Source organism: Cryptomeria japonica, chromosome 7, assembly GCF_030272615.1.
Source record: "Cryptomeria japonica chromosome 7, Sugi_1.0, whole genome shotgun sequence".
NCBI classification, from domain to species: Eukaryota; Viridiplantae; Streptophyta; class Pinopsida; order Cupressales; family Cupressaceae; genus Cryptomeria; species Cryptomeria japonica.
In genome coordinates this window covers 452227607-452255178 of record NC_081411.1, presented here as the reverse complement: position 1 = coordinate 452255178, position 27572 = coordinate 452227607, and the positions used below count along the sequence as shown (strand labels likewise).

Here is a 27572-nt window from a genome sequence, read left to right as displayed (position 1 = left end):
TGTAGGAAGCAAAGGGTTCGGTGCACTCAAACCCATCGGTACATCTCTCAAGAGGTGTCGAGTGAAGAGTATATAAGCCGTACAAGTCAAAGCCACCGCGAGCAGGAAAAGTTGTATCAATAACGATATTCAAAATTCATAAGTGTTGCTGGTAATTAATAGAATCAATTAAATGGAGTTTAGGAGACCAAAGCTAGATTAGAGAAAACGGTTACAACAGTTGGAGCCTTCGAAACAACAACCGTCCAGGAAAGCAACAATGGCAAAATCCAACAATGCAACCATGGACAAAGGAAAAAGAACATTGCCGTTAGGAGTAAGGGTTGCAAGCGAGACGGATACAGGCAAAGTTGGGAAAGGAAAGACAATGCCGACAAAGGTCACATCAGATACCATCACCTTCGAAGGGTTGAGCAGCACTGTGTGTAGAACGTGGTGGCTAGAGACTCTAGACAATCACCTCATCAAGGATTCCCTTCGGCATGTACAAGTGTATTGGGCAATCCAAATGCCTGTGTTTGCTATTCGAGATTTTGAGCCATGTCTCAAGATGATGATTAATGCGTATGATAGACATGCTAGGGAATCTGTATTCACCTACCAACAGAGCACAGTAACAGTGCCATTTACAACAGAAGCATTTACCAGAGTATTCGACATTCCTGGCGAGGGCAAGAAAGTTGATAAAAACGCCACAAAGATGTCAGCTGAAAACAGGCAAAAACTTTGACAGTTAGTGTGCCATGATGACTTGACAGCGGAGGAATGGGAATGAGTGAATGTGCCGAAGGGACGAGGGCTAAAGAAGTCCTACATTGTGCCAGGCGAATGGCAATGTCTGCTCGATGTGATGAAGAGTAGACTCACGGGAGCCAGCTGAGCCTCAGACACTGCTGTACCCATGATAGCTTTGATGAACGGGTTAAGGAATGGTTTGGCGTATGATTGGGTATCTGTACTGTCGGATAGGATTTATGAATTCCTCATTCTGAAACATAGCACCTTCTATATGCCCTTTCATGCCATTGGACTTTTTTTGGAGGCCGTCCGAACACAGGTACCCTTAGAATGACATTTGTGGAAGCCGCAAAACTGAGTGGACCGCTCGCGACCACCTATCTTTTACTGGACTCACCTAGATACCTTCACAGGAAGTGGGGACCTCCAACCCAACAGGAAGCGAAGGTGGCAGCAGGTGGTGGCTTTGGAGAATGAGCCAGAGTCGGTTGAAGGGGAGGAAAGCAGTGCAGGGTAAGGGTCGACGGATGCCTCTTCCAGCAATGGCAGCAATGATGCCTTTCGTCTAGCTAGTCGAGTAGTGGGATGAAGCCATGGAGAGGAGACGTTGGATAGTGCTGGTGGCGGTACATGCGTAGGTGTCATGGGTGCACCTGTGAGTCGTACGGGTATGGTTGGAATAGCACCATCGAGGGGGGTCAGACCTTTGAGAGACGTGAAGACTGGTCGACTTATTTTTCGCTTCAACCTTGCTGGAGGTCCACTCCCTACTTCGGGGATGACAGTGGGAGCTATACTAGTGCCAGGATTCGGGTGATTGCGACCTCCACCCACGCAGACACTGTTTAGTGCTGCCCCACCAACACACAGAATGCTTGCAAGCCAAGAGCCGGTTACAGAGAAAGGGGCCGAGTTGGAGAGTGTGCTTGCAAGTCAGGAGCCCGCTAGAGAGAAAGAGGCTGAGTTGGAGAGTACGGTCCACGCATGGGATGCATGGTTGGACCGCTACCGGGCAACCCCCTTGGCACCGGTTGGCTCTCGCCCTCCTTCACCACAACCACTGGTGTTGCCAGAGATAGTAGATTTAGAGGAGGGGAGTTCTCACCAGCAGCAGAAGTCAGCTATGGATGTCTTCCAGGATAAGGTGCTTGGAGCAGACTATAGGGTTGTTGAGCCTAACTAGCAGATAGCATCCTCTCGACAGAGCGAGTCAGGTGCAGTGGAGCAGTTGCTGGCAGAGATGGAGGCCAGTGCACAGAGGATGGTTGCCTTGGCAGATGTGGAGACTAGTGCACGACGGATGGTGGCTTCAATTCAGGAACTAGCTCTTGGACAGACTGCAGTGGAGGATCCGCTTGCATTTGCCACAGGGGGATGATGTGCAAAGGAGTTTACCAAGTGTTTTGATTCGAGGGGATGGCCTGGAGTAGAGACACCTGCCATGTTGGAGGACTGGAGGTGCAAGGCGCCGACTGGTGAGAGTGGGACATACTTGTTGTGGCAAGTGGAGCAGGTATTCCGAGACGGCTACTATGCTCTCCGATGTGCACAACATTTGGCATCTGGGGCAGAGGCAGAGCGGGTGGCAGCCATCACAGCTTGGGAGGAGCTAGCCACTCGGCTGCAAACCATTGAGGGTTAGCTCCTACAACAGAGGGCTCGGGTGACGACATTGGAGGAGGAGTTGGTCCAGGCAAAGGTGGATTTGGCACAGGAGGCGGCTACGCGAGCAGCAGTAGAGACTTGCCTCACTTCAGTTTTGGAGGAGTTGGATAAGAAACATAAGGAAGTCATGGAGGCGGTGTTCATGGTGAAGATTTCGCGGGAGCGACACTTGGTTCTAGAGCGGGACCTCTAGTATAGGACGCAACAGGTTCGTCAATTGAGAGAGCAGCTGGCTGCATCTGCACCGACCCCTCCTCCTGCACCTTCTTCTTTAGGGACGCTTTCTCGGCCACAGCTCCTTGATTTCTTTTTTGTAGTTGTCATTATGGTATACCCATTTTGTTGTATGTCGTTCGGAGACGACTCTCTTTTTTGGAGGGGATGATGTCGGGAAAATTAGTACTTGTTAGTAAATGTTATGTTTAGGGGTCGGCGGTTGGTCGATGGTTGCTGACAGTTGGCACCGGCAGCCGGTCGACACACGTGTATATATATGTGTACCCCAATCTCTGGATAGTATTATGATTATGCTGATGCTGATGCTGATGCTATTATGTTATTCTGAAGATACATTGTAATGTTGGCATTAATGAATATATAGTTATGAGTTCTCTACATTTCGTGCATATGTGTACTATTCTGTTTTGCTCGCATTCTGTAATGTTTTGAACCATACCCAACGGAGCAAAACAGGAATCAGGAAAAAAATCCTTGCTTTTTGGGATGGCAGGTTGATGGCTATAAAAATACATAAGAAATAACATCTGAAAATTAAAGCACAACAAATTTATGCTAGATTAATGATCCAACATTGATTCTTGAATTTAGGAAGTTGACAAATGTGTTTCAGGTCTTCAACTTATATGCACGAAGTTTTGACTGAGCTTTTTAATGCTTGATTGTTTCCCTGTTTGAGGTGTTTAATTAGCTTATGTCTTATTTTATCAATTGTGCTATTTCATTTAATATCTGATTTCCTAGTCTTCATCTTTATCCATAGTTTCGATGTTTGTATCTTATACCTGCTTGAGTAAACTGCCAATCATTCTGCCATTTGTTTTTATGCTCGTTGCTTTGGTATCTTGTTTCAATGTGTATCACAAACTCTTATATTGTTAGTTAGCATCCACAAAAACAGTAGGTTGCAAGGTGTATCACAAACTTGTATATTGAGAAAATATAACATCCACTAAGCATCATGTTACTGTCTTCATCATTGTAAAATTCCATTCAAACTTTATATGTTTTCTATTTAAAACATGCAGAGTAGTCTCTAGCTAAAAGATGACCTTTTAGAGGACATCCTTAGCAACTGCTGCATTCACAAATAGTTAAGAGACAAAGGTGAATGCTCAAAATCTGTAATGATGAGAGAGACCTGTGTGGGCCAAATGTCCTCAGCTATTTGCATGGGTAGAAGTTCCATAGTTGGCAAACTCGCAGAGTACTCGACGAGTTTTCAATTTCAAACTCGTCAAGTTTTTCTGCTTTGCGAGTTTTTTTGACTTTTACTCGCCGAAGCAAAAAACTCGGCGAGTTTCTATAAAAAAACTCTGGTACACTAAAAAAAAGAGGCCTAAACACATCAAAAAATTATATTTCATGTTATATATTTATATACATGAAATATAACATTCAAGGATAATACTTTAAGTTATATTTCATGTATATATTGGCAGGATGTTTGAGATTGGTTTCAGATCTCTAGGAGTTATAATGCAAATTCTAGGTTTTAGAAGATCCTTTAATTTTTCAGACTTAGTCAAATTTCAATAATCAGTATGCTCCTATCAACATTCTCTAGCTCTCTCTATCTCACTCACTTCATCTGCCTCGAATTTTAGACCTATCTATCTCCCTATCACTCTTCCTCTATCCCCCTCTTTACCACACTCCATCTCATTCTCTCCTCTCTCCCCCAAGATCTAGACCTATCTCTCTACCCTCTCTTTCTCACCCTCAGACCCTGGCGAGGAGTGCTACTTTCAACCTAATTTTAATTTGCAGATGTTTGGTGCAAAGTTGGGGTGGACATACTCCACATCTCAAAAAATTTGCCCTCAAAAGCATATGTCAGCCTTGTAGTTCATCCAATTGTGAGCGCAATTGGAGCTTGTTTGAAGCAATCCACACGAAGAAGAGGAGCAAGTTAGCACAGAAACGCCTCAATGACCTTGTCTTCGTGCAATATAATCTTTGATTGCACGTAAGGAAGGTAGAGGAAGTAGAAGGTGGTCCAATTGACTTGGATGATATAGATCCTTACAATGATTGGACATCACAGGAGCAGCCTCCATTGTTTTCCGAGGATGATATCACTGATTTGGAGAGGCAGGCTATGGAGGAGGGGGGTGGATTTGGTTTCACGCTGGATGACATTGAGGAGGAAGAGGATGAGGATGAGGAGTCATTGCTAGTGCCAGAAGCAGGTGGAGACATAGCTTCATCTAGGATGGAGGACGAGCCAGCCATAATGAGCGAGGAGGCACAGTCATGCCCACTGCAGACTTCTAGGACTAGACCCTCTAGTTCTACCTCTCCCCTAGTTTTTGTTAGAGCTGGGAAGAGGAAGTTGTAATTGTAATGATGTATTTACTTTTGGTTTTACAAAAATTATTTACTATTTAGCTTACAGGCTTCTAGCCATCAACATTCCTCATTAGGATGCGATTTTGTAGACACTTTGCATTTAAATATATCTAGAATCAACTTGTTTCTTTTGTGTTCTCATTTATTGACTCATTGGATGCATCTTCTCATTAAATTTGCAAAAAGAATGCATTTTTAATTAAATTTAAGCGTGTTTTTAAGTTGCCGAGTTTTTCCCGAGGTTTTTTTTTCTGATCTGGCGAGTTTTGCCAAGTGGCGAGTAGTTCATCTATGCATAGAACAATGCCAAGAAATACCAGAAAGAGATGTATAAATTGGTCAAACGGAGTTTTCTTTTAAGTTGTCTTTGTTTGGCATGGCTGTCACCAGGGATGTTCCCATATCATGGGGATGTCTCGGACGACTCCCAGATCCCAGAGATGCATCTCATATTTCATTGGTTTAACTCTAAACTGAAGGTATGGAAGGATTAGTTATCAAGAGAAGATCGTGGCTTTTTAATATTTTGTTATTGGTCAGTTTCAGATAGAAAATTGGTAGGAGAGTGGTTGTCTTAAATTATTTGATTCACATTTCTGCCTTGTTTAAGTGAAATGGGCTTGCATATAATAATTTCTGTGTAAGACTTTTTCTCCAGATCCTCCAATCTGAGATTTTCATATTAGAAAAAGTAGCATCTCTGTTGTGTTTGGGGAGTTTTGCCTGTGACACAATTATAAATGGGAGTGCATTGTTTCATCGTAAAAACGTACATTTATTTAATTTATTAGCATATATTGTGGTATATAGCTTACAATTTGAGAGTTGCATGTGCTCTGAACTTACCTAGGTAAACTTTTTCAGGTTTGTGATTTTGGCTTGTCACGCATGAAGCACAATACATTTCTATCATCAAAGTCTACAGCTGGAACGGTAAGTGCAATCTGTAATTCATTTCCTAAAAATAATAGATGCCCATTTTTTAAGATAGGAGCTCTGTAGGAATCAGGTCTGGATATAAATATATATGAAGAAGAGCATGGGATTTTGTAGATAAAATTGATTGTCTGTTCTTTACTTGACTTCCATAAATATAAAATAGCATATTTGAGCTAAAATGAATGAGTGAGATGTGTGGATAATTGATGAATGGGAAGGCTTTGAACAAATTCTCATTAGCACTCGATATCTTTTGTTATTTTCTTTCTGGCGTTAATTTTTTTTTATAGAATTGTAGCTTCTGTGATCATTTTTTTGAAGCATTATATTGTGTTTCCATTCATGTTACAGCCTGAATGGATGGCACCTGAAGTTCTTCGCAATGAACCTTCAAATGAAAAGTAAGTTCTATTCTATCTGACCTGTGATTTTGTGCTGTACTTTAGACTCTGAACGAGGCAAAATGTTAAACAACCCTTAAAATTATTAACTAATTTATGGAATTCTTAAGTTCTACCAACTCATCACTTTGGTATTTTCACATCAAGAAATACACTGCTTATTTTCTCTGGGACATTTCTCAAGAGCCATTATCTTATGTTGACAGGTGTGATGTTTATAGTTTTGGTGTAATATTATGGGAATTGGCTACACTGCGAATGCCATGGAGTGGAATGAATCCTATGCAGGTAGTGGGTGCTGTTGGTTTTCAGAATCGGCGTTTAGATATTCCTAAAGAACTAGATCCACTTGTTTCAAGGATAATCTGGCAATGCTGGCAAAAGTAAGCACAAACTGTAACCTATGTTACCACATACACATTAGAATTGCTCAGTAATTATTTCCATCTGAGATGATTATGAAAAAGCTTTCTAAATAAATTTTCTTCAATAGTTGCCGAATGTGAATAAGCGCTATTAAGTATTATTTTTATCTTCATTATCCATCTTTATTTCTTGTCCTTATTTGCAGTGAACCAAGTTTACGGCCTTCATTCTCCGAACTTATGGTTGCTCTCAAGCCATTGCAGAGGCTTGTTATTCCACCTCAGTCAGATAACCGTGCAGTATTGTCACAAGATTACACTGTAAATACCAGACATCAACCATGACATAAGATGGAGCATTGTTGTGCCTCTTGTGAATTGTATTTATATCCTGGAATCAAAGGGGGTTTCCATCTGATTGTATATTTAGAAAGCTATTTCTAGAGAAATTATGAGGTAAATTTATTCTCAGTATTTTGTGTACAAAGGACCAAAGAAACAGGAAAAGAAAACAGTAATTGGTCAATTGCTGATTTCACATCTCAACACACTTTTCACTTTTGTGCAAAGCACATGAATAGTCATGCCCCTGGTTGAGTAAAAGGGACTATGAAACTATGAAAAATTGATTCATGTGGGTTCCCACAGTTTGTTTCAATAGGTGATTTCGCCAAAATATGGCACCTTAAAACTGGCTGCTTTAGTTCAGTTTATATGCCCATTGCCAGAAAAATGATACGATTATCAATTCATTCAAAGGATGGGGAAAAAAGTTATGCATGAAGGAATTTTTGTATAGAGATATGAGACATGAGCAGGTTTGCAGTAGTGCTTTTAAGCATAAAATCAAGCAGCCATGAACCAAGACAAATTGCCCTTTTAATTATGCTACCGTGATGGTGCTCCTGTATATTGGACTTGTTCTTTCTAAATAAGTCATACGTGAATACGGTGCTCCTGTATATTGAACTTGTTCTTTCTAAATAAGTCATACGTGAATTATTGAGGATCAATAGACATGTATAATACTCCAAGGTGGCCCATAGAAAAGCGTTAGTACACATTGGATCGATTTATTTCATAATATCATATTATACTCCTTGGTGGGCCATAAGTAAACGAAATCCTGATGTTGGTCTTCAACATCTTTAGTGCTTCAGTAATTGTAAATTTGGTACGTAATCCATGACTCTTTGGAATTTTATATTGTATGCTGTATCTACTCTGTTATATTTTGACAATTTATTTTATCATCTCGAACAAATAGATGGCAGGAATTTGAGCAGCAACTTGACAAATTAGCTCAGAAAGAAGGATTTGGGTATGTTGTTGATAATGTATCTATTGCTATGTTTTCGGAGTTCATAAACTTGCAAATATACAGTTAAGATGTGTCATGGAAGGGAAACTTTTAAGATGCAGCATTTCGCTTTTTAACATGATTCATAAACATGTTTTCAGAGATACAGTTGTTGCTTTTCCTTTGCTTTCCATTCATTGGTAGCATGGGGAATTGAAAGTGGATGGGAAGAAAATCCACTTTTTTCTCAAGGACAAAGGATAAGGTTTAGAATTATATAATGATATTATAATATATTAATATAATAATAATTTAGTGATAATATATATATTTTTTAAAACCATTTAAGGAGAATATAAAAATATAAATAATAAGAATAATATAATATTTTTTAAAGTAGATGTCAAGAAAATCTGTTTTTTTTTTTTTTGTAAATAGTTTAATAAGAATATAAAATTATAACAGTATAATAATAAGAACAATATAAAAACAAAATAATATAAATATTTTTCAAGTGGAATATTCTAATAATTGCCGACTAGGAAATTGGTTAGAAAGAAACATGATATTAAAAAACCAATTCAGAAATATTGGTTGGGGAGAGGGAGGGGGAGGGGGAGGGGGAGGAGCAGGGGCGTGAATAACAGTTGGAAGACACAAAATAAGCAGATTAAACATTCAAAGAGAAGACACAAAATTTATCTCATGGAAAACCCTCACGGATAAAAAAACCACGGCATCAAAAGCTTCCATTAATACAAATGGGGAACCAACCCAATGGGCACCAACCTGAATTACAAGACAGAGCGCCAACTCCGTATGACTGAAGCACCAACTCTAATCATCTAAGGCACCAACCTTAGTCTAAACATGAATACAATCGAGTATTGATTAACAACCCATGCAACTTAATCAAGTTTTTCTTTAACTACAGACTTCATTTCATGTGTAAGATGAACAATACATTTTGAATAACCCAGTTCAAGTGTTGCCAATGTGTACGAAATCATCCAGCATCAACGTTCAGACGTTCAAGCTCATTGTAATATCTTATCAGAAGACAAACAGGATACTTAATATGCTCATATTTGAATAGAACATAGATTCAACATATTTTTAACATCACTGCAACACATCTTTTCATTCTCCAAAATAGACGTATATCCGCTTTCTAAATATGATAAACACCCTACAACAACACCCCATTTTAATAAAAAAAATGGTCAGAAGATATTCACCATGTTGAAGAGTATCAAACTTTATATTCATGCAGGTCAACCAAATACCTAGTTATCTGCCACACAAACCAGAAAAAGATAACAACAATATCAAACGTATCACTCTCATCACTCCTCTACATACAAAGTTTCTCATATACTTTTCACATGCGAACTCTTCGCAGGTTTGCATCTTCTCACTGTTTTGAAAAAACATCCTTTTTACATTTGATTTTGATACGCTTAAAAGAGAAATATTGCACAACCTGATATTTTTCAAAAATGTTTTTCACCAAACCTTTAACGCACAACAAATCTTCTTTTAAAAAAATTGACCTTCCACTATTTTTATTTTTTTCCACCGCAACATCAAAAAAATATAACCACCATGCACAACATAATTTAGAAATGCCGCAACTCCCACAACATTCACAACACAACCTGTCATAACTTCACCCACACACACACACATATATATATAACCCAACCTGAACACGTATTCAAATATACGCACAACCTGAATCATTGCATAGACGTTTTCTTTTAACAACAGAAGATACCTTAGAAAACAACTAAAAAAGAATAACATTATTACACACAACCGTTTTTCTGTGTTTGTTTTTGACACATGTAGATAACACGGTTGTTTTTCTGTGTTGTTTTTTTTGACATGTATACCAAGATTTTTGGACTCTTAACATATTCAGAACAAAAATGTCTTCTACCTGAACACGTATTCAAACATACGCACAACCTGAATCAGTGCAAAGATATTTTCTTTTAACAACAGAAGATACCTCAGAAAACAATTAAAAAAGAACCGTTTTTCTGTGTTTATTTTTGACACATGTAGATTGCACAAAGTTGTTTTTCTGTGTTGTTTTTTGACATGTATACCAAGATTTTTGGACTTTAACATATTCAGAACAAAAACGTCTTCTACAATTCGCGCTATAGCAGGAATAAAGTCTTCAAAAACGTTATTTTTAATCAAACTTTTCAATCATCCAACAACATTTCAGCCACCATTCAACTGTACCAAAATTTCTGTACGCTAAACATTCTTACCTGACACTCTGCATCTGCCAAGATGGACACAAAAAGCTTCCAGAGTTCATAATTCGACCTCCCAAAACAAAACAACATTGGCAACAATCTGCAATACCTGTACCTTCGAACTTTTGAAACTGAACTGACAGAACTGATCAACATTTCATTCACCTAACTCTACAAACAAACTATAACTGTCCTGACAAGTCTGAAGACTCAGAACAAAGACCATTCGAACTAGACAATTGTGGGACAAGTCTGATCAAACAAAATAACTCAGATCCAAACATTCGATCTAAACAAATATAGGACAATCTGATCAAACAAGGCATTTGATAAATTGAATAGATACTAGCAACATCACAAACTACCAAGTGGACATCAATGACAAAATTTTCAGCAATCTCCCTCTCTGTCATTGATGGCATCACAAACTGAACCAAAATCTCAGAAATAATTTGTAACAAGCAGCTCTCCCTTTGAAATCAATGACTAAACCAAGTCTGCATACCTGAAAACTCTATTCATAACAGAAAATGGGATATAAGATATGACAATTAACACTCCCCCTAAGTCCAATATGCAAATCAATGAGGAAGTGAAAACACTCTTAGCTTCTGCTTCAAGAACTCAAATGTCTCCTTTGGTAGTGACTTAGTAAACACATTTGCACTCTCTTCTCCAACTTAACTTGCTGATTAGTAACTTGCTCTCTTAAAAAATGATATTTAATGGAAATATGCTTTAGTCCTAAAGTTCATAATTGGATTTTTGGCAATGTTAATGGCACTCGTATTATTACAAGATACAATTGTAATATACTCAACTGAATTGACATAACCGATCAACATTCCATTCACCTAACTCTATAAACAAACTATAATTGTCCTGACAAGTTTGTAGACTCGGAACAAAGACCATTCGAACTAGACAGACGTGGGACGAGTCTATTCAAACAAAAGAACTCGGATCCAAACATTCGATCTAAACAGATATAAGACAAATTTGATCAAACAAGACATCTGACAAAGTAAATAGACACTAGCAACATTGCAAACTACCAAGTGGACGTCAATGACAACATTTCCAGTAATTTCCTCCTTTGTCATTGATGGCAACACAAACTGAACCAAAAACTCAGAAACAATTTGTAACAAAAAGCTCTCCTTTTGACATCAATGACTAAACCAAGTCTGCATGCTTAAAAACTCTCTTCATAATAAAAAATGGGACATAAGATATGACAATAAACACTCCCCCTGAGTCCAATCTCCAAATCAATGAGGAAGTGAAATCACTCCTAGCTTCTGCCTCTAGAACTCAGATGTCTCCTTTGGTAGTGGCTTAGTAAACACACATGCAATTTGTTCTTTACAAAACATATTCCAACTTAACCTACTGATAAGTAACTTGCTCTTTCGAAAAAGGATATTTAATGAGAATATGCTTAGTCCCAGAGTGCATGACTGGATTTTTGGAAATGTTAATGTCACTCCTATTATCACAAGATAGGAAAAGGATGATCATACTCTACTTTTATGTCTTTCAATGTGGAGGCACATATTTTTACAAAGTACTTTGTGCTATATAAAGATGCCCTTTTTCTTATCATTCGAGCATTTACTGTGGGTGTTTTATATGCAGGAGCATACTAAATAAAATGGAGCTGTCCAAAGATTAACAGGCATTGCCAAGACCTGAAAACCCGCGCATATAGAATGGTGGAAAAGACTTTGGAAAATTTCAAGTGTGCTGTGCTAACCGAGGGAAAGCCTTTATCCCACATTGTTTGTGGGATAAGCTCGTTTAACATTTAAGTCCAAAACGACCCGTATGATAACTGTCGAAAGACAAAAGGCTTTTGGCGTGAAGAAGGCTGAAGTTGGTGGACTCCACGCAGGCGTGTATCTCGAGGAAACCAAAGTTTTACAACAGACTAGCAAGGATGGAGGCTAAAGCTTGAGCAAGTTTGACTGATCGGACGGTGATCACAGAGGATTTGACGACCGTCGCTATGTCGCAAGATAGAGATGCACGCTGGTTTAAACCCGTGACTTGGCGACTAAGCATGTGCGGAAAAAGGGAGGTTAACGAGCACGCAAGTTCGAAGTGGATCAACGACCGTCGCTATATCGCAAGATGGAGTTGCATGACCTATATCCCCCGCGACATAGCGACTGCCAAGGTGGCAGATGAGGTGTCGTCCCGGTAGATCTGCAAGCGAATCAGGATGTGCCACGTGGTGGAGCGTAGAAGAAGAACCCAGGTCCAATGGCAGATGAAATGGCAAGACAAATGGTGTCTAGTGGCAGTCGAGGTGGATCTGCGGGCGAACCAAAAAGCGACACGTGACACGAACATACAAAGAAAAGAGAGACACGCTCAAGCAGGGTTAAAGGCCGAGCAGATAAGGAAGATCAGACGGTCGGATGAATCAATCCAATGGTGGTCGCTATACCGTGATCAAAAGGTGCTCGATGTGTATTCATCGTGACTTGGCGACTAACCGTAGCGACAGGCAGTAGAACGAGGCGGTTAAGGCAAACGGTTGAAGTGAAACAGTCCGGTGGTATTGAGCTTATCGAAAAAACTTAGGTTGCGATGGATCTCAAAACAGACTCACCGAAAGCTGCAGTTTCATCGAAGAAATCAGCAACGGTCCCATCGAAAACAAAAGGTATCGATGAAATTACAGAATCGATAAAACACGCAAGTAGTTCACCGAAGGAGGATGTTTGGCAGAAAGATAAAGGGTGATCCGCCAGCGAACCAAAAGAGGATACGTGGCACGAATCGATGTGCAGCAAAAGGGAAAATTCCTGAAAATATTAAAAGGGAAGTACATTCTCTGCTTTACGTTATTTGAAAGTGCTTTAAAGATAAGTTTTTTTATATTTGAATGAATGCCTTGAGTATATATTTTAGGGTAAGGTATTATTTTATATGAATGGATGCTATGTTTGCAAAATATTGAAGGGAAATACTTTGGTTTTATTGGACTATTTTAAACAAGTATTTATACAAAGATATTTGACTTTTCAAGATCTAAGGTGGAGTATATTTAATTTTCAAATCAAGGAATTTGATTGTCTCATCTTTGTGTGTGGAAAATAATGAAAAGATAATGAATACTTGCCGAGGAATTTTATCAAGGCGGAGAATAGAAGACATATTGTTAAAGCATCATTTAGTATTTTAAGGGTTCTCATTTGTAATTTTTATTAAACCAAAGGGTGTGTTTTTTGGAGGGAAACTGTCTGTAACTCCCGTTTGTATGAGAGGGTGTGTCCTTTCATATATGTCTTTTGATTCACATACTTATAGGGAGTCATTTTTTATGTAAAAAGAAGAAAGTCATAAGAACAACATAATGCTATAGGGATTGAATATCATTTTGTATCAGAGAAGTCTATAGGAAGAAGAAGTATCATTTTGTGCAAACAATCTGTAATGAAGTATTTACAAGTGCAGCTCATGTATGCAATTATTTCCTGAAGATTAATATACAAGATTCAGTGTCTCTTTCTCCAAATATTGTGTACACTTTTGTGTTGATGAGTTATTTTTGCCCTCTTGATAAATCTGTTTATAGATTTTCTATGATGTGAATCACATGCTGTTGCATTAAGTGAAAGATTGAGTTCTTATTGTTTGTGTAAAGCATACTGAACCTTCATAGTTGATGAGAAATTCTCTCTTGAGTTGATAAGATATTTTGTCCACAGAGTGTCATATATATCCCCAGATAGAGGCACTGGTATGTTATTGATCTTTTAAGGTTTTGATCTGTATGCATTCAAGGTCCTTGATAGAGAAACATTCTTCCCAAATCCTATATGAACTGATCTATGCAGATTTTATTTAAGTCCTGAAAGCAATCTCATTTTCAATATACATTCACAATCATTTCTTTTCAAAGCATTCAATTAAAGCATATAATAAAGCATAGTTGCAGACCAATAAATTGCCAGTTGTGTAAACTTGCTAAAAGGTTTAAATCCACTATAAATAACCTCTTTTGTGCTTGAGAGGAAAAGGCACACACACCTAGGTTCAGTGGAGCCTAAAGTGCAGAGGGATTTGGTCTTCGACCATTCCTGTTTGTTAGCCAAGGCTGATTGGACTACTTGAGGATTTGGCAAGTCTTTTGATTTTCCAATCTGTGGTTTTGGGCACAAACACAATGTTTGCTTCATCCAAAGTACCTGTGTGCAACAAGATACAACTGCAATATACTCAACTTTAACTATAGATAATGAAATAGAAGACTCGTTTTTACTTTATCAAGAAACAAGACATCTTCCAAGAAAGAAAGCACCACTGTTACTATTTACTAAGTTGTCATTAGTTTTATGTTCAAAGTCATCCTATATACCCTAGTCGGTTAATACTACAGAAAGATTCAGTCGGTAAGCACTAAGGGTGTTGGTTACAGAAGAAAGGCTAGTCATCGAGATGATATATACCGAGCTATCTACTGAGTAAATTTCCTAAGCCCACCGAGTAGCAAAGAAGGTACACCGAGTTAATCTGAACCAAGTGGAAACGTGTTATCAGATTCAATGAACCTGGACACATATGTGGAAACGTGTTACAAGATTCGAGAACAGGGAACCGTTATTTCATAGGGAATTGCACTTATAGATTTTGTATGATTTTGGGGAAGTTTATCCAATGAAATAATTTCTCTGTTTATTCATTCGATAAAACATGTTTGTATAATCGATGAATGAACAAGATCACCGCCTTAGAGATCTATATAAAGAGTGATTTGAGTATCCAAAAAAAGAGAGGAGGAGGATGGTGAGTTGAAGATAAAATCTTATGATAAGATAAGATGTGATGATTGAACAAAGGTATTTAGAAGTCACCGAGAAGATTTTCAGAAAACAGTTTAAGGGACAAAGAATATAGAAGAGGTCACCAAGTTGATCTATCTATTACCGAGGTATGCTATGAGCATGGTAATTTCATATTGAGCACATAGAGTCTGCTATAACATTTCAGATGTGAAGTTGCAGATATTTTGTAAAGAATTTTGATTGAATTATTTTGAGTTGTGTTAGAAACCTTTAACAGGGTAAAAGACTCTAACAAGGTCTATAAATTGTAAAGCCTTTAACCAGGTACAACATTTTATAAAAGTGTTTGTAAAATCCTTTAGCAAGGTAGATCTAAAGATCTTGATAGTCATAACAGGGTAAGTTATCAGAAATAGCTAAACATGTAGCTCTAACTAAGCAACCTTTATTATTGCAGTAGTGAAGTTGTGGGTGCCATCCCCACCACAATTTTTATCTCTAACCAAGAGTTTCTGCGTAACCAAAATCTTTGTGTTATGGAGTGAAATGTGTATGGTTGTAATTTCTATAATTATGTTTTGGCTTTATATATTATGAGATCAACTATATATAGTTTATGTTTATCAGTAAGATTATTTTAAATAAAAGTTTTGAAGTACTGATTCACCCCTCTGCTCTCAGTACATTAGCTTTCATTGTTGGACCTAACAATTGGTATCAGAGCACTACTCTTGGAAAAGGGTTTTACAGCCTAAAGAGAAAGATCCCATCAATGTAAGGCTATAAACAATCACGCAAAATTGTGAATCTCCAAGAAGAATTGGATCATGTTAATCAAGTGATTGCAGACATGCAGAGACAAATGCAAAAATCATTGAAAGTAAGAAGAAGATTGTCTGATGATTTGCATGACTCACAAGAGTTGGTGGAAAAAATTGAAACATCATCTGATAACAGCATATTAGAAGAGTCTGAAGAAATGATTATAGAATTGAAAGAAAAGAACAAAGCACTGAATGATCAGCTTAAAGCAATGAGAAGGGAACATGAGTATTTTAGCACACAGATGACTGAAAATCTTGATGCATTGAGAACAACTGAAGATAACACAAAAGGCATAGAAAGAGAAAAACAACAGCTGGAAGCATTGGTATCTGAAAAGAATGATGAAATCACAAGGATGACTGGAATTCAACATAATCTATCTGATCAATTGGGTCATGCAAATCATGAAGCAACTCTGAAAGAAAATGAGAACCAAGCATTGAAACTTGAATTATCAAGATTGACTGATGAACTTGAAGCATAAAAGAAGTCAAAAGAAACACTGAAGAAAAGTTATGAAGCGTCAAGAATGTTGGATGAACAACTAAACACAAGATCACCCAACAAATCTGCCGGACTCGGTTACAAAAGAAACAACTCTATCGATAAAGGAATCAACACCACTGAGAAAGGAGAATCATCAAGGAAGGCTGGAAACAAAGATAAGTTGAAATATAACAACCCTATTTGCAACTACTGTGGAAAACAAGGACATACTACTAACATGTGCCGAATCAGAAAAGGTAAGCTACCGAATGTCATTAGGTCTGATAGTTATTGTTACAATTGCAATAAGTATGGTCACACATCTAAACAATGTAGGACAAAGTCTGTTAGCAATTATCAAAAGGCAAAATTAACGGATTTTGCAAAAACTGCAATAAATATGGACACAATACTGAGAAGTGCTGGTTTAAGAAGAAAATGTGGTCTCCACACCGAGCAAATGATAGAAGCTACCAAACTCACACAGATCTCAATCGACAATATATTGCAGTACCATGGGATTACAATACAAGAATATGGTGTGAATGCTGTGGAAGGTATAGACATATAAGTGCAAACTGTATGATAAGGTTTGGAATGAACAATCAGAGATCATGGAGAAATCCTGGAATGGCATGCTTTCATTGTCATAAAGTTGGACACTTGGCTAAAGATTGCAGAGATCAACCCAAAAGAGATACTGAAGAGATAAGAATCAAATTATCAAAAATCAAGAAAAAGAAGGAAAATGGATCAAATAATGAAGAAAGCACCTTACCTACCGAGTTAGGTGCATCTACTTCCAATTAATCAATAAAGGTATGAAGGGACTGCATCTTCACAAGGTTAGATCTTAACAGTTCCTATTTAAATCATGGAAATCTTCTAATGCCTGATGACAGTTTTGGTTAAGCACATTTGTTTGCCCTGCAACACTCTCTGCCCAATACTTCACACCGAAAGATGAATTCTCTTATTCACAAATACACTACTCTCTGATAATGCACACAACCCCATACCCAAATTACATGAATATAACACCTACTTATACAAATCATCAACCTTGACTATAAGGTCGGGTCAACGCTCAAAACACAATTTCAAAATTACATTACATGATACATAAATCAATCACCGAACCAATACAATGTCATTTCTAACATAGCATGGACCCAAATCAAATCTTCAAACACACAACACCACTAGAAATCTCGCCAAGACCATCTACAACACGCTACACTATCGAAAATGTCGCATAACAAAAAGAACAACACTAGACCCATAAGATCTTCAATAACACACACAATGATCAATGTGGACCACCAAAACAAATAGGAAACAATTAGGAAACACCAACAAGCACGTTAGAACCATCCACAATAGCTGCACCAACACCACTTAATCAAATCTTCATCAATAAACACGCTGATGCTCAAGAACACTTAAACAACAACATCTGGGATTAGAAAGATAACTTGCAGAGCACCAAATCACGAACCATTTGAATTGAAGATACACAAGAACATCCCAAACACTCTCCCCAATTCACAACTCAAGATATAATCATTCTGGAGCACAACAAATCAATTACGAGAACACTACAACGCTGAACACTAAAAAACCAATCCTCATACTGGAATTCATAGATCGATCAAATCACCACATATCATCTGGTTGGGGATCCCAATAGAATAGTAGGGGCACTCGTGCCATTGCTAGATTAAGCATCAATGAAATAATTACTAAATTAAGTAGAGATACTTCATTACTGAAATTTCAAATCCTCGCCATCACATTTGCAACATACCAACCAAATCAACTCTCTGCAATCATCGAAATACCAAAACACATGAATATGTTGACATCAATGACAACAACATATCCTAGCAGCAAAAATATCCAACAATCTCTCCCTTTGGCATTGATGGCAACATATGGATGTGAAAAATAATCAATACAAAGAAAGAAATCAACACCAACAATCTCCCCCTGAGATCATGCACACAAAGCGTCAAGATAAGGCATTTTTTCACACGCTTCTCTCCCCCTTTGACAACAATGCCAAAGACAAAAATACAAATCATTATTCTCTCCCCCTTAGAACAATCTCTCCCACAAACACAAACCTCTAAACCACATACTGACTACTCCCCTGGAGCAACAACACCAACTCATGAATTCAACTAAGAAGATAAGACTCTGAAGTCCATCAGATTGATGCATCTCAATGCATCTAGTTCTCATTAGGAGGGGCAGAGACCCCTAACTTATCTCTCAGGTATACAAATGTATCTGTAGGCAAATTCTTAGTAAAGATATCTGCAATTTGATCCTTTGTAGGTACATATTCCAATTTGACTTCTTCATGACTAACTTTTTCCCTCAAGTAGCGATACTTAATTGATATATGCTTTGTTTAGAATGCAGTACTAGATTCTTGAAAATATTAATAACACTTGAATTATCACAATATATAACAGTAGGATCATCATAAACAACTCTAATGTCTTTCAACATCTGCATCATCCAAAATACGTAAGTACAATTGCTAGCAACATCAATGCATTCAACTTTCACAGTAGATAGAGATATAACATCTTACTTCTTACTTGACCATGAAACCAACTTCCTTTCCAAAAAGAATGCTCCATCGATATTGCTCTTCCAGTCATCAACATCACCTTCCCAATCAGCATCAGTATAAACACATAACATGAAATCATCATTCTTCGAATACCACAAGCCATAGTCAACTGTCTCCTTCAAGTATCTGAAAATCCTCTTCACAATAGTAACACGACTTTCTTTAGGATGAACTTGAAATATTGCACAAACACAAACAACATGCATAATATCTGGTCTAGTTTGAGTTAGGTATAATAGTCCACCAACCATAGATCTATACAAGGTCTGATTAACTTTCAGAGATTCAACATGCTTAGACAACTTGCATCCAGTCACCATAGGAGTTCCAACAGGTTTAGAGTCATCTAACCCAAACTTATTCAACAATTCCTTTCCATACTTAGATTCAGAAATGAAAATGCCTTTGTCAGTTTGTGTAATCTGCAATCCTGAGAAGAATTTCATCTCACCTATCATAGACATCTCAAACTCTTTTTGTATATAATCCACAAACTTCATACTCAAATCATCATCTCCTCAAAAAATAATGTCATCAACAAAAACTTCAACAATCAAAATGTTATCAATATCAATCTTAAAGTATAAATTATTATCAATAGTACCTTTACAGAATCCTAAATTCATCAAATACCTGTCCAATCTAGCATACCAAGCTCTAGGGGCTTGTTTAAGTCCATACAATGCTTTTTTCAATTTGCATACCATGTCTCCTTCATCTGATAATGAAAATCCATCTGGTTGCTCAACGTCGACTTCCTCTTCCAAATCACCATTCAAAAAGGCTGACTTAACTTCCATCCGATATACCTTGAAATTCTTATAAGCATCATATGCAAGAAGTAATCTAACAACTTCAATTCTAGCTACCGAAGCAAAAGTCTACTCATAGTCAATTCCTTCCATCTGTGAACATCCTTTACATACCAATCTTGCTTTGTTTCTAACCACTTCGCCGACTTCATTCAATTTATTTTTGAATAGCCATTTAGTGCCAATCACATTCTTGTCTTTAGGTCTCGGAACAAGTTCCCATGTATTGTTCTTCTCAATTTGATTCAGCTCTTCTTCCATAGCTTTTATCTAATTCTCATCTTTACAAGCTTCAACAACATCTTTAGGTTCAATCTTGGAATTTAAACATCTCTTCAGCAACAATCCTTCTCCTAGTCATTACACCCTTATTTATGTCACCAATAATTTGATTTTCTGAATGATTGAATTTCACATACCTCAGAGTCTTCTAATTATTCTGATTCTCAGGTTCTTGAACTCCTTCACCGACAACAACAATATCTGGATTAACTGTCTCTACTGGATCATTCTGCTTTAGGATCTTAGTCTGCACTTGTTTTTAAATAACATTCTTGATCATCAAACTCATATCTGCATGCTATGATCTGCCTCTTATGACATTCATCAACTTTCACATTTGCACTTTTGACTATCTTCTTCAACCTCTTATTGTAACATCGGTAGGCCTTTCTCTTAGTAGAATAACCCAAGAAGATTCCTTCATCAAATATTGCATCAAACTTTCCTATATCCTCATCTCTTTTGATATAACATTTGCTTCCAAAAATTCTGAAATATCTAACTATAGGAACATGACCAAACCATAACTCATAAGGAGTCTTACCGGAATCACCTTTTATATGCACTTGGTTTAATGTGTAAACAATAGTGCTAACAACTTTTCTCCAAAAGGTCTACGCAACATTCCCTTCAATCAACATAGTCCTAGCAATATCCAAAATAGTTATGTTCTTCCTTTCTACAACTCCATTCTACTGAGGGGCTCTAGGAGAAGATAACTGTTTTCTAATTCCATTCTTCTCACAAAATGAATCAAACTCACCAGATGTAAATTCTCCTCCTTTGTTAGATCTCAGACACTTCATCTTCAACTCTATCTCAGTCTCCACCTTAGCTTTGAATATCTTGAATTTCTCTAGTGCTTCTGATTTCTCCCTTAGAAAGGTAACCCACATCATTCTAGAGTAGTCATCAATCAACAACATGAAATACCTATCACCCTGCATGCTTCTCATTCTTGTAGGACCACACAAATCAGTATGCACAAGATCCAACAATCCATTAGATGTATACAACTTACTCTTGAATGAAATTCTTGTTTTCTTTCCCAACTAAGATTCTTTACATACTGGATTAGAAGGCTTCACAATTTTAGGCAAATCTCTAACAACTTGAGTAGAACTTATGCTTATCATGCAGTCAAAATTAACATGACACATCCTTCTATGCCACAACCAACTTTCATCTATCTTAGCAATCAAACAACTTTTTAGCATTCAAATGAAAGATATTACCTTTAGTCTTAGTTCCTGATGCAATCTCTATACCAGAGGCATTCAGAATCTTGCATTTACCATTCTTGAATTGCAAATCATATCCCTTATAAACCCTTTGTAAAACACTCAAAAGATTATACTTTAGACCTTCAACATATAAGACATCATCAGTATTATGTTTACCATCAAAAGAAATAGAACCTCTACCACGAATCACACAAGCTTTATCATCTCTAAATCTCACTATACCACCATCATACTTCTCCATATTCACAAATTTTTTTATCACCTGTCATATGATGTGAACAACTGCTGTCAATTACCCATTCATCTTTCTCTTCAATCTTAGCAGCCAAAGCTTTCTCCTCAACAATACAACTTATAGAATTCACTGGTATCAGATCATCTTCATTGATAGCTATAAATACAAATTCATCTTCTAAATTTCCATTCTCAGATTATTCATCTATCACACCTTCATCAACATCATAATAACATCTCTTTTGAAATCTATACTTCCGGTTAGGCTTATAGGGCTTATCATATCTGTCATGCTTCTCATATCTATCATTCTTACCAGATCTATGATGCTTATCATACTTAGATATTCTTTCAGGACACCTAGAAGCAAAATGTCCTATCTTGTTACAAGAAAAACATTTCAAAGGAAACTTCCCATCATACTTACTGGATCCCTTAGGCAATCTTCAAGCCATAAGTGCTTCAAGCTCATCCAACTCTCTTTTTTGTTCTTCAATCTCTCTCATTTCTCTTTCATATCTGGAAACCCTACATGAAATTTCTCCCAGAATCATACTTCTGCTTCCCAAATACAAAGGATTTAAATGAAGTCTCAAATTTACCATGCGATTCTCCAAATTCACTCAACTCAAAAGCAACAAGCTTACCAACCAGCATGTCTCTTATCACTGTGGTCATAGTCCGGATCTCATCAATAGAAGAAACTTTAGATTTTTAAGCAAGAGGCAAATATATCAACACCTTAGGAACAATCTCATCTTCTTCAAGAGTTCCACCGACACATCTGATGTTCATGACAAGTTCATTCACTTTAGCCATAAAAGATGGTATGTTATCATATTCTCCCATCTTCAGCATCTCATACTTTCCTTTCAAACTCTGCAGTTTAGCAACTTTGACATGTTTATCTCCTTCATACAAGGTCTCTAAATTTTCCCAGATCTCATGTACAGTCTGTAAACCCATCACATTAGTCATCTCTGAATCGGTCAAGGCACTCAACAATGCTTCTTTAGCTCTTATGTTATGTTCATCATCCTTGATCTCAGTTGCAGTAACCGGACCATTCTGAGGAATATTGTAGGTATTCTTTGTAATCTTCCAATAATCATCTCCAAGAAATTTGAAATGACACTCCATTTGGTCCTTCCATACAGTATAATTGCTTCCATCAAATATCAGACTCTCTTTCTTGAAAACATAGGTTGCCATCCCGAATCTCCTCAAGTAGTCAAGCTTCTTTTGAAGGATCTATCCCTGATACCAATTGTTGGCAACAACAATGAAGGAAAACTAAGAGGGGGGAGAGGGGTGAATCAGTTTTTCACCGAATTAAACAAGCTAAGAACAACTTCAAATTTGGTCAACTGTAGAAAGAGAAAAGATAAACACAATAACAGTAACACACACAACACCAATATTTTGACGTGAAAAATCCGGTTAAGGGAAAAACCATGGTGGGAACCTACCCACAATAAGATGATACTCTATAGTAGTATGTGTAAATATTACAATGGGGAATGCAGATGCATTTAGGCACACTGCCTTGAGCTCATTGCTCAAAATATAATGACCCAGAAGGTTACAACCCTCAGGGAATGTTCACTACCTTACAATAACATTCAAACAACAATCTGATTTAGATGAATTGAAAGAATAACATCTTCTAATGCCTAATGATAGTTTCAGTTAGGCACATTTGTCTGCCCTGCAATAATCTTTGCTCAATACTTCACACCGAAAGATGAATTCTCTTATTCGCACATACACTACTCTCTGATAATGAAGACACAACCCCATACCGAAATTACATGAATATAACACCCATTTATACAAATCTTCAACCTTGACTACAAGGTCGGCTCAACCCTCAAGACCTAATTTCAAAATTACAACACAGGATACATAAATCAACCACTGGACCAATACAATGCCATTGCCGATATAACATAGACCCAAATCAAATCCTCGAACACGCAACACTACCAAAAATCTTGCCAGGATCATTCGCAACACTACCAAAAATCTTGCCAAGATCATCTGCAACACGCTACACCACCGAAAAATATTGCATAACATGAAGAACATCATCAAACCCCTAAGATCTTCAATAACACTCACAATGATCAATGCAGACCACCAAAACAAATAGGACACAATTAGGAAACACCAACAAGAATGTTAGAACCATTTGCAATAGCTGCACCAACACCATAATCAAATCTTCATTGATCAACATGCTAATACTCAAGAACACTCAAACATCAACAACTGGGATTAGAAAGATAACTTGCAGAGCACCAAATCATGAATCATTTGAAGTGAAGATACACAAGAACATCCCAAATACTCCCCCAAATCCGCAGCTCAAGATATCATCATTCTGGAGCACAATAGATCAATTACCGGAACACTGCAACACTAAACACTGAAAAACCAATCCTCATATCAGAATCCATAGCTCGATCAAATCACCACATATCATCATAAAATCAATACTAAATTAAGCAGAGATACTTCATTACTAAAATCCCAAATCCTCACCATCACATCTGCAACATACCAACCAACTCAACTCTCTGCAAACACCGAAATACCAAAACATAGGAATATGTTGACATCAATGACAACAACATATCCTAGCAACAACAATATCCAACAGACTCCACCTGGTTTCATAGGTCTGAGTGTGCCTTAATCCCAATGGTAAGTTGTCGGAGATGGCATGTGTTTCCCTTTTATACTCTAGGCTTAAGTTGTCTACCTTGTCAGTTTATGTCGTGGCATGAGTCGATGGCTAGAGTCTTGTGTTTGTTGTTTGATCCCATGTTGGGTTGCCTTGAGGTGTTGTGAGTATTTGATCATTTATTTAATTAATAATAATTTAATATAGTTATTAATGTTAAAGTTGATTTATTTCATAGTTTGATTATTTAACTATTAATTGGGCATTTAATTAATATTTATTATATGGCTTGATTAATTTTTTATTGATTTATTTGGCTTATATTTATTTAGTGTTTAATTGATTAATTATTATTTTTAATGTTAATCATAATTTATATTTACTTGTGGTATTTAATTATGTTGCCTTGATTTATTTATTATTTGGTCTTTATTAATTTAATTAATTTATTTGATTTATTACTAATCTATTATTATTTATAATAATATTATTTCCTCTTGTTACCATATGGTTAATTGAGAGAATATAATTGTTACCTACCCTTTAATCAGATTGGTTGATTTTGAGAGGGTAAGTAAATAATATTATTAAATATTATTTACCTTGAAATCATGCATGATAGGTATAGAATATAGTTTTAGAAATTTTTTGATTGGTCGGAATTTTTCTATAGTTTGAGGTTTGATTTTTATTATGAGAGTTTTCTGGTACGTTGTCGGTGTTACCGTCTGGAAGATTTTGGAATTGATTTTTAATTTTGAATTCGTTGGAGCTTGGATTGTTGGATTTATTTTGTTTTCATCGATTCTACCTTTGTTTGGTTTGCGATCTCTAGGTCGGATTCTTAATTCTTTGCATTTGATTTCCGAAAGAAAATTCTGTCTGCATTGTGTCTTTCCAAAGATTGTATTTTGGAGCTTGTTAAAAGATTGTTTTGGGATTAGAATTGATATTTAAAAATTAATTTCGTAATTGGGAAATATTTGGGGAAAATGGTATTAGTATTGGTTTTATTGCAAAATTCTGGAAATGATGCTTTGCCGAGAATGGTTTCTCTGTATTTTTCTTTTTGTGTTAAAATCCTACTTCCATCTCCCTATTATTTGGTTGGGTTTAATGATTTGGATTGGTGTTTTGATTTCTCCTATTGTGCCATTGCATCTTCTTTGCTACTGTGTTCAATTTGTGGATTTTGGGTCTCCTATAACTTGTCGGGAGTTGATAATTGTTCACCCGTGACTTGAATTTTTGGCAAAAGACAATATGTGGAGGTTTGGAAATGTGTATGGGGCTTGGAATAGTTTTTATAATGTTACCTTGTATCTATTGTGGCGATATTATGTCTTCCCTTGTTGATGTGCATTCAGATTAATGTTCTGAGCACTTTTGGAGAATGCTTATGACTGTCAATTGATGATTAACTCTTTTTGTGAGTGTGTAATCCCCTATTTATGTGTTTTTCTTCTGCTTTCTTGATCTCCCACACCTTCTGGGAGTGAGTTTGAGTTGTTTCACCAGTCTATGTTCAATTCTGGGTGCACCCATCACTTGCAGACTTCATTAACCTTCATTTTGGCTTACTGACTTAGATGCACTATTGTTTGCCTTAGATGCACTAATGTATGGGTTGGATGCACTAATGTTTGGCGAATATGGTCCATTTTGCACCCCCAATGTGCCAATCTGCAATTTGCATGCACTGTTCTTTTCCAGTTTTTGGGTTTTGTCAGTTTTGACCGATTAAGGGCACTCTATAGAGGATTTTTATGAATGCATTGAGGTTCTTGGCTCTATGTATTGCTCAGATTTGATTGTTGGATTAATATTTTGGCTCCAAAAAGTTGATAAGCCTTGTTGTGGAGGATTATATTATCGAGGCTCTTGTTTATTTCATGATGTTGACACTTTGGTTTATGTGTATTAATTAGAATTCATATCTTCAAGTAAGTGGATAGATCTTATTGAATAAATTTGTATGAGAATCTTGTATTAATGATGTGTGTGTTACCCTAAGGACATGGAATATGATAGGGGGAGTGGGGGTTCATGTGTTAGCTGGGGTCACATGGGAATATGCCGCACGTTGGTGGGTCTAGACTTCCAGGAACCCATGAAGGTTTTCCTTATGTAATCAAGTGACAACCTTAATAATTAATTTAGATGGTTTGGATAATGAGGATTCATTTAATAAAGATAATGAATATTGTTTGGGCCCCAATGCTTAGTCCCAGGGAGGATGATTTCAGATAAGGTTGGGAAGGCCATACAGATGGCAAATTGTACTCCCTTGTTTCTCACATAGGTTGAGCTGCGGTTCCACATGGCTATTCAGATGATTCCTTCTATTTGAGGATAGCATGAAGGGTATGTCTATCAGGGTGGTTCCTTCATTGTGAGGATATCATGTGATGACACTCCACTCCTACATGTGTCCATGATTCTTATGCCTTGATTGTTGGTACACCTCTTGGAGTTTATTGTATTTTGATTTAGCCTTGTGATGTGAGTTCTTGTCCTTTGGATGTTAGGTGTCAGCCTAGGTCTAGAGTGTTAGTTGGAACTTCGTGTCATCTCCTAGCATGGGGGGTGGTTCCTTATTGGTTCCACATGGTCGGGTGGTTTGATGCCTTCTTCCATTGGGATGTTCTTCTTTGGATGCTAGTGTGTGTGGATGTGGTTTTATATCTTCTCTTCTTATTGATGAATCTTTGGAGCATAATCTATGTATTTGAGATTGGAATCATGTACTTTATATCATGAGATAGATATAATTGTACAATGATTATGTAAATAGTATCTTGTGAACATAAGTGTTAGGACTCGTAGTAGGTTAATTCAAGTTGAGTTGTAAGAGATTATGATTGTTGTAATTGGATATTCATTATGTATGTATTTTTAGATTTGAAAGGAATTAAATGATTAAGTAATGTGGTTGGAACATCCTATGTAAATCCTTGGATAGTAGTATAAATGATAAGTGATTCATGTATGGCTATGAGTGAGTGTACTAAATTGATAGATGATATATACCTTATGTTGATTATCTCTAGAATATGAAGATGAATAAGTATCATTATTAGATCATCCTATGTGTAACTATGATTGTGGTGAAAATGCTAAATGATTATGTTGGTTTTAGGAAGAATGTTCTTAATGGTTATTCTTTATGAACTAGATGTGCTTTAGGTGATAGTATATATGGAAATAATATCATATGATCATGTTAGATGGTTCAAGGGGATTTAGAAATATTTAGTTTGGTGCTTTAAAATGAACTTAGAAGTTGAGGTTAA

At 36.9% G+C, this 27572-nt stretch overlaps 1 protein-coding gene across 2 annotated transcripts in view; it reads left to right on the top strand.

The window, feature by feature from the left end:
* Nucleotides 1–7901, top strand: part of LOC131030386 (serine/threonine-protein kinase EDR1) — a 172013-nt gene extending 164112 nt beyond the window's left edge. For both annotated transcript variants that reach the window (XM_057961182.2, XM_057961183.2), the window contains exons 10-13: nucleotides 5857–5925; nucleotides 6283–6332; nucleotides 6539–6715; nucleotides 6904–7901. In XM_057961182.2, coding sequence (XP_057817165.1) covers nucleotides 5857–5925; nucleotides 6283–6332; nucleotides 6539–6715; nucleotides 6904–7042 — 435 coding nt within the window. In that variant the 3' untranslated portion in view covers nucleotides 7043–7901. The remainder of the gene's footprint in view (nucleotides 1–5856; nucleotides 5926–6282; nucleotides 6333–6538; nucleotides 6716–6903) is intronic.
* The last annotated feature ends 19671 nt before the right edge of the window (nucleotides 7902–27572 follow it).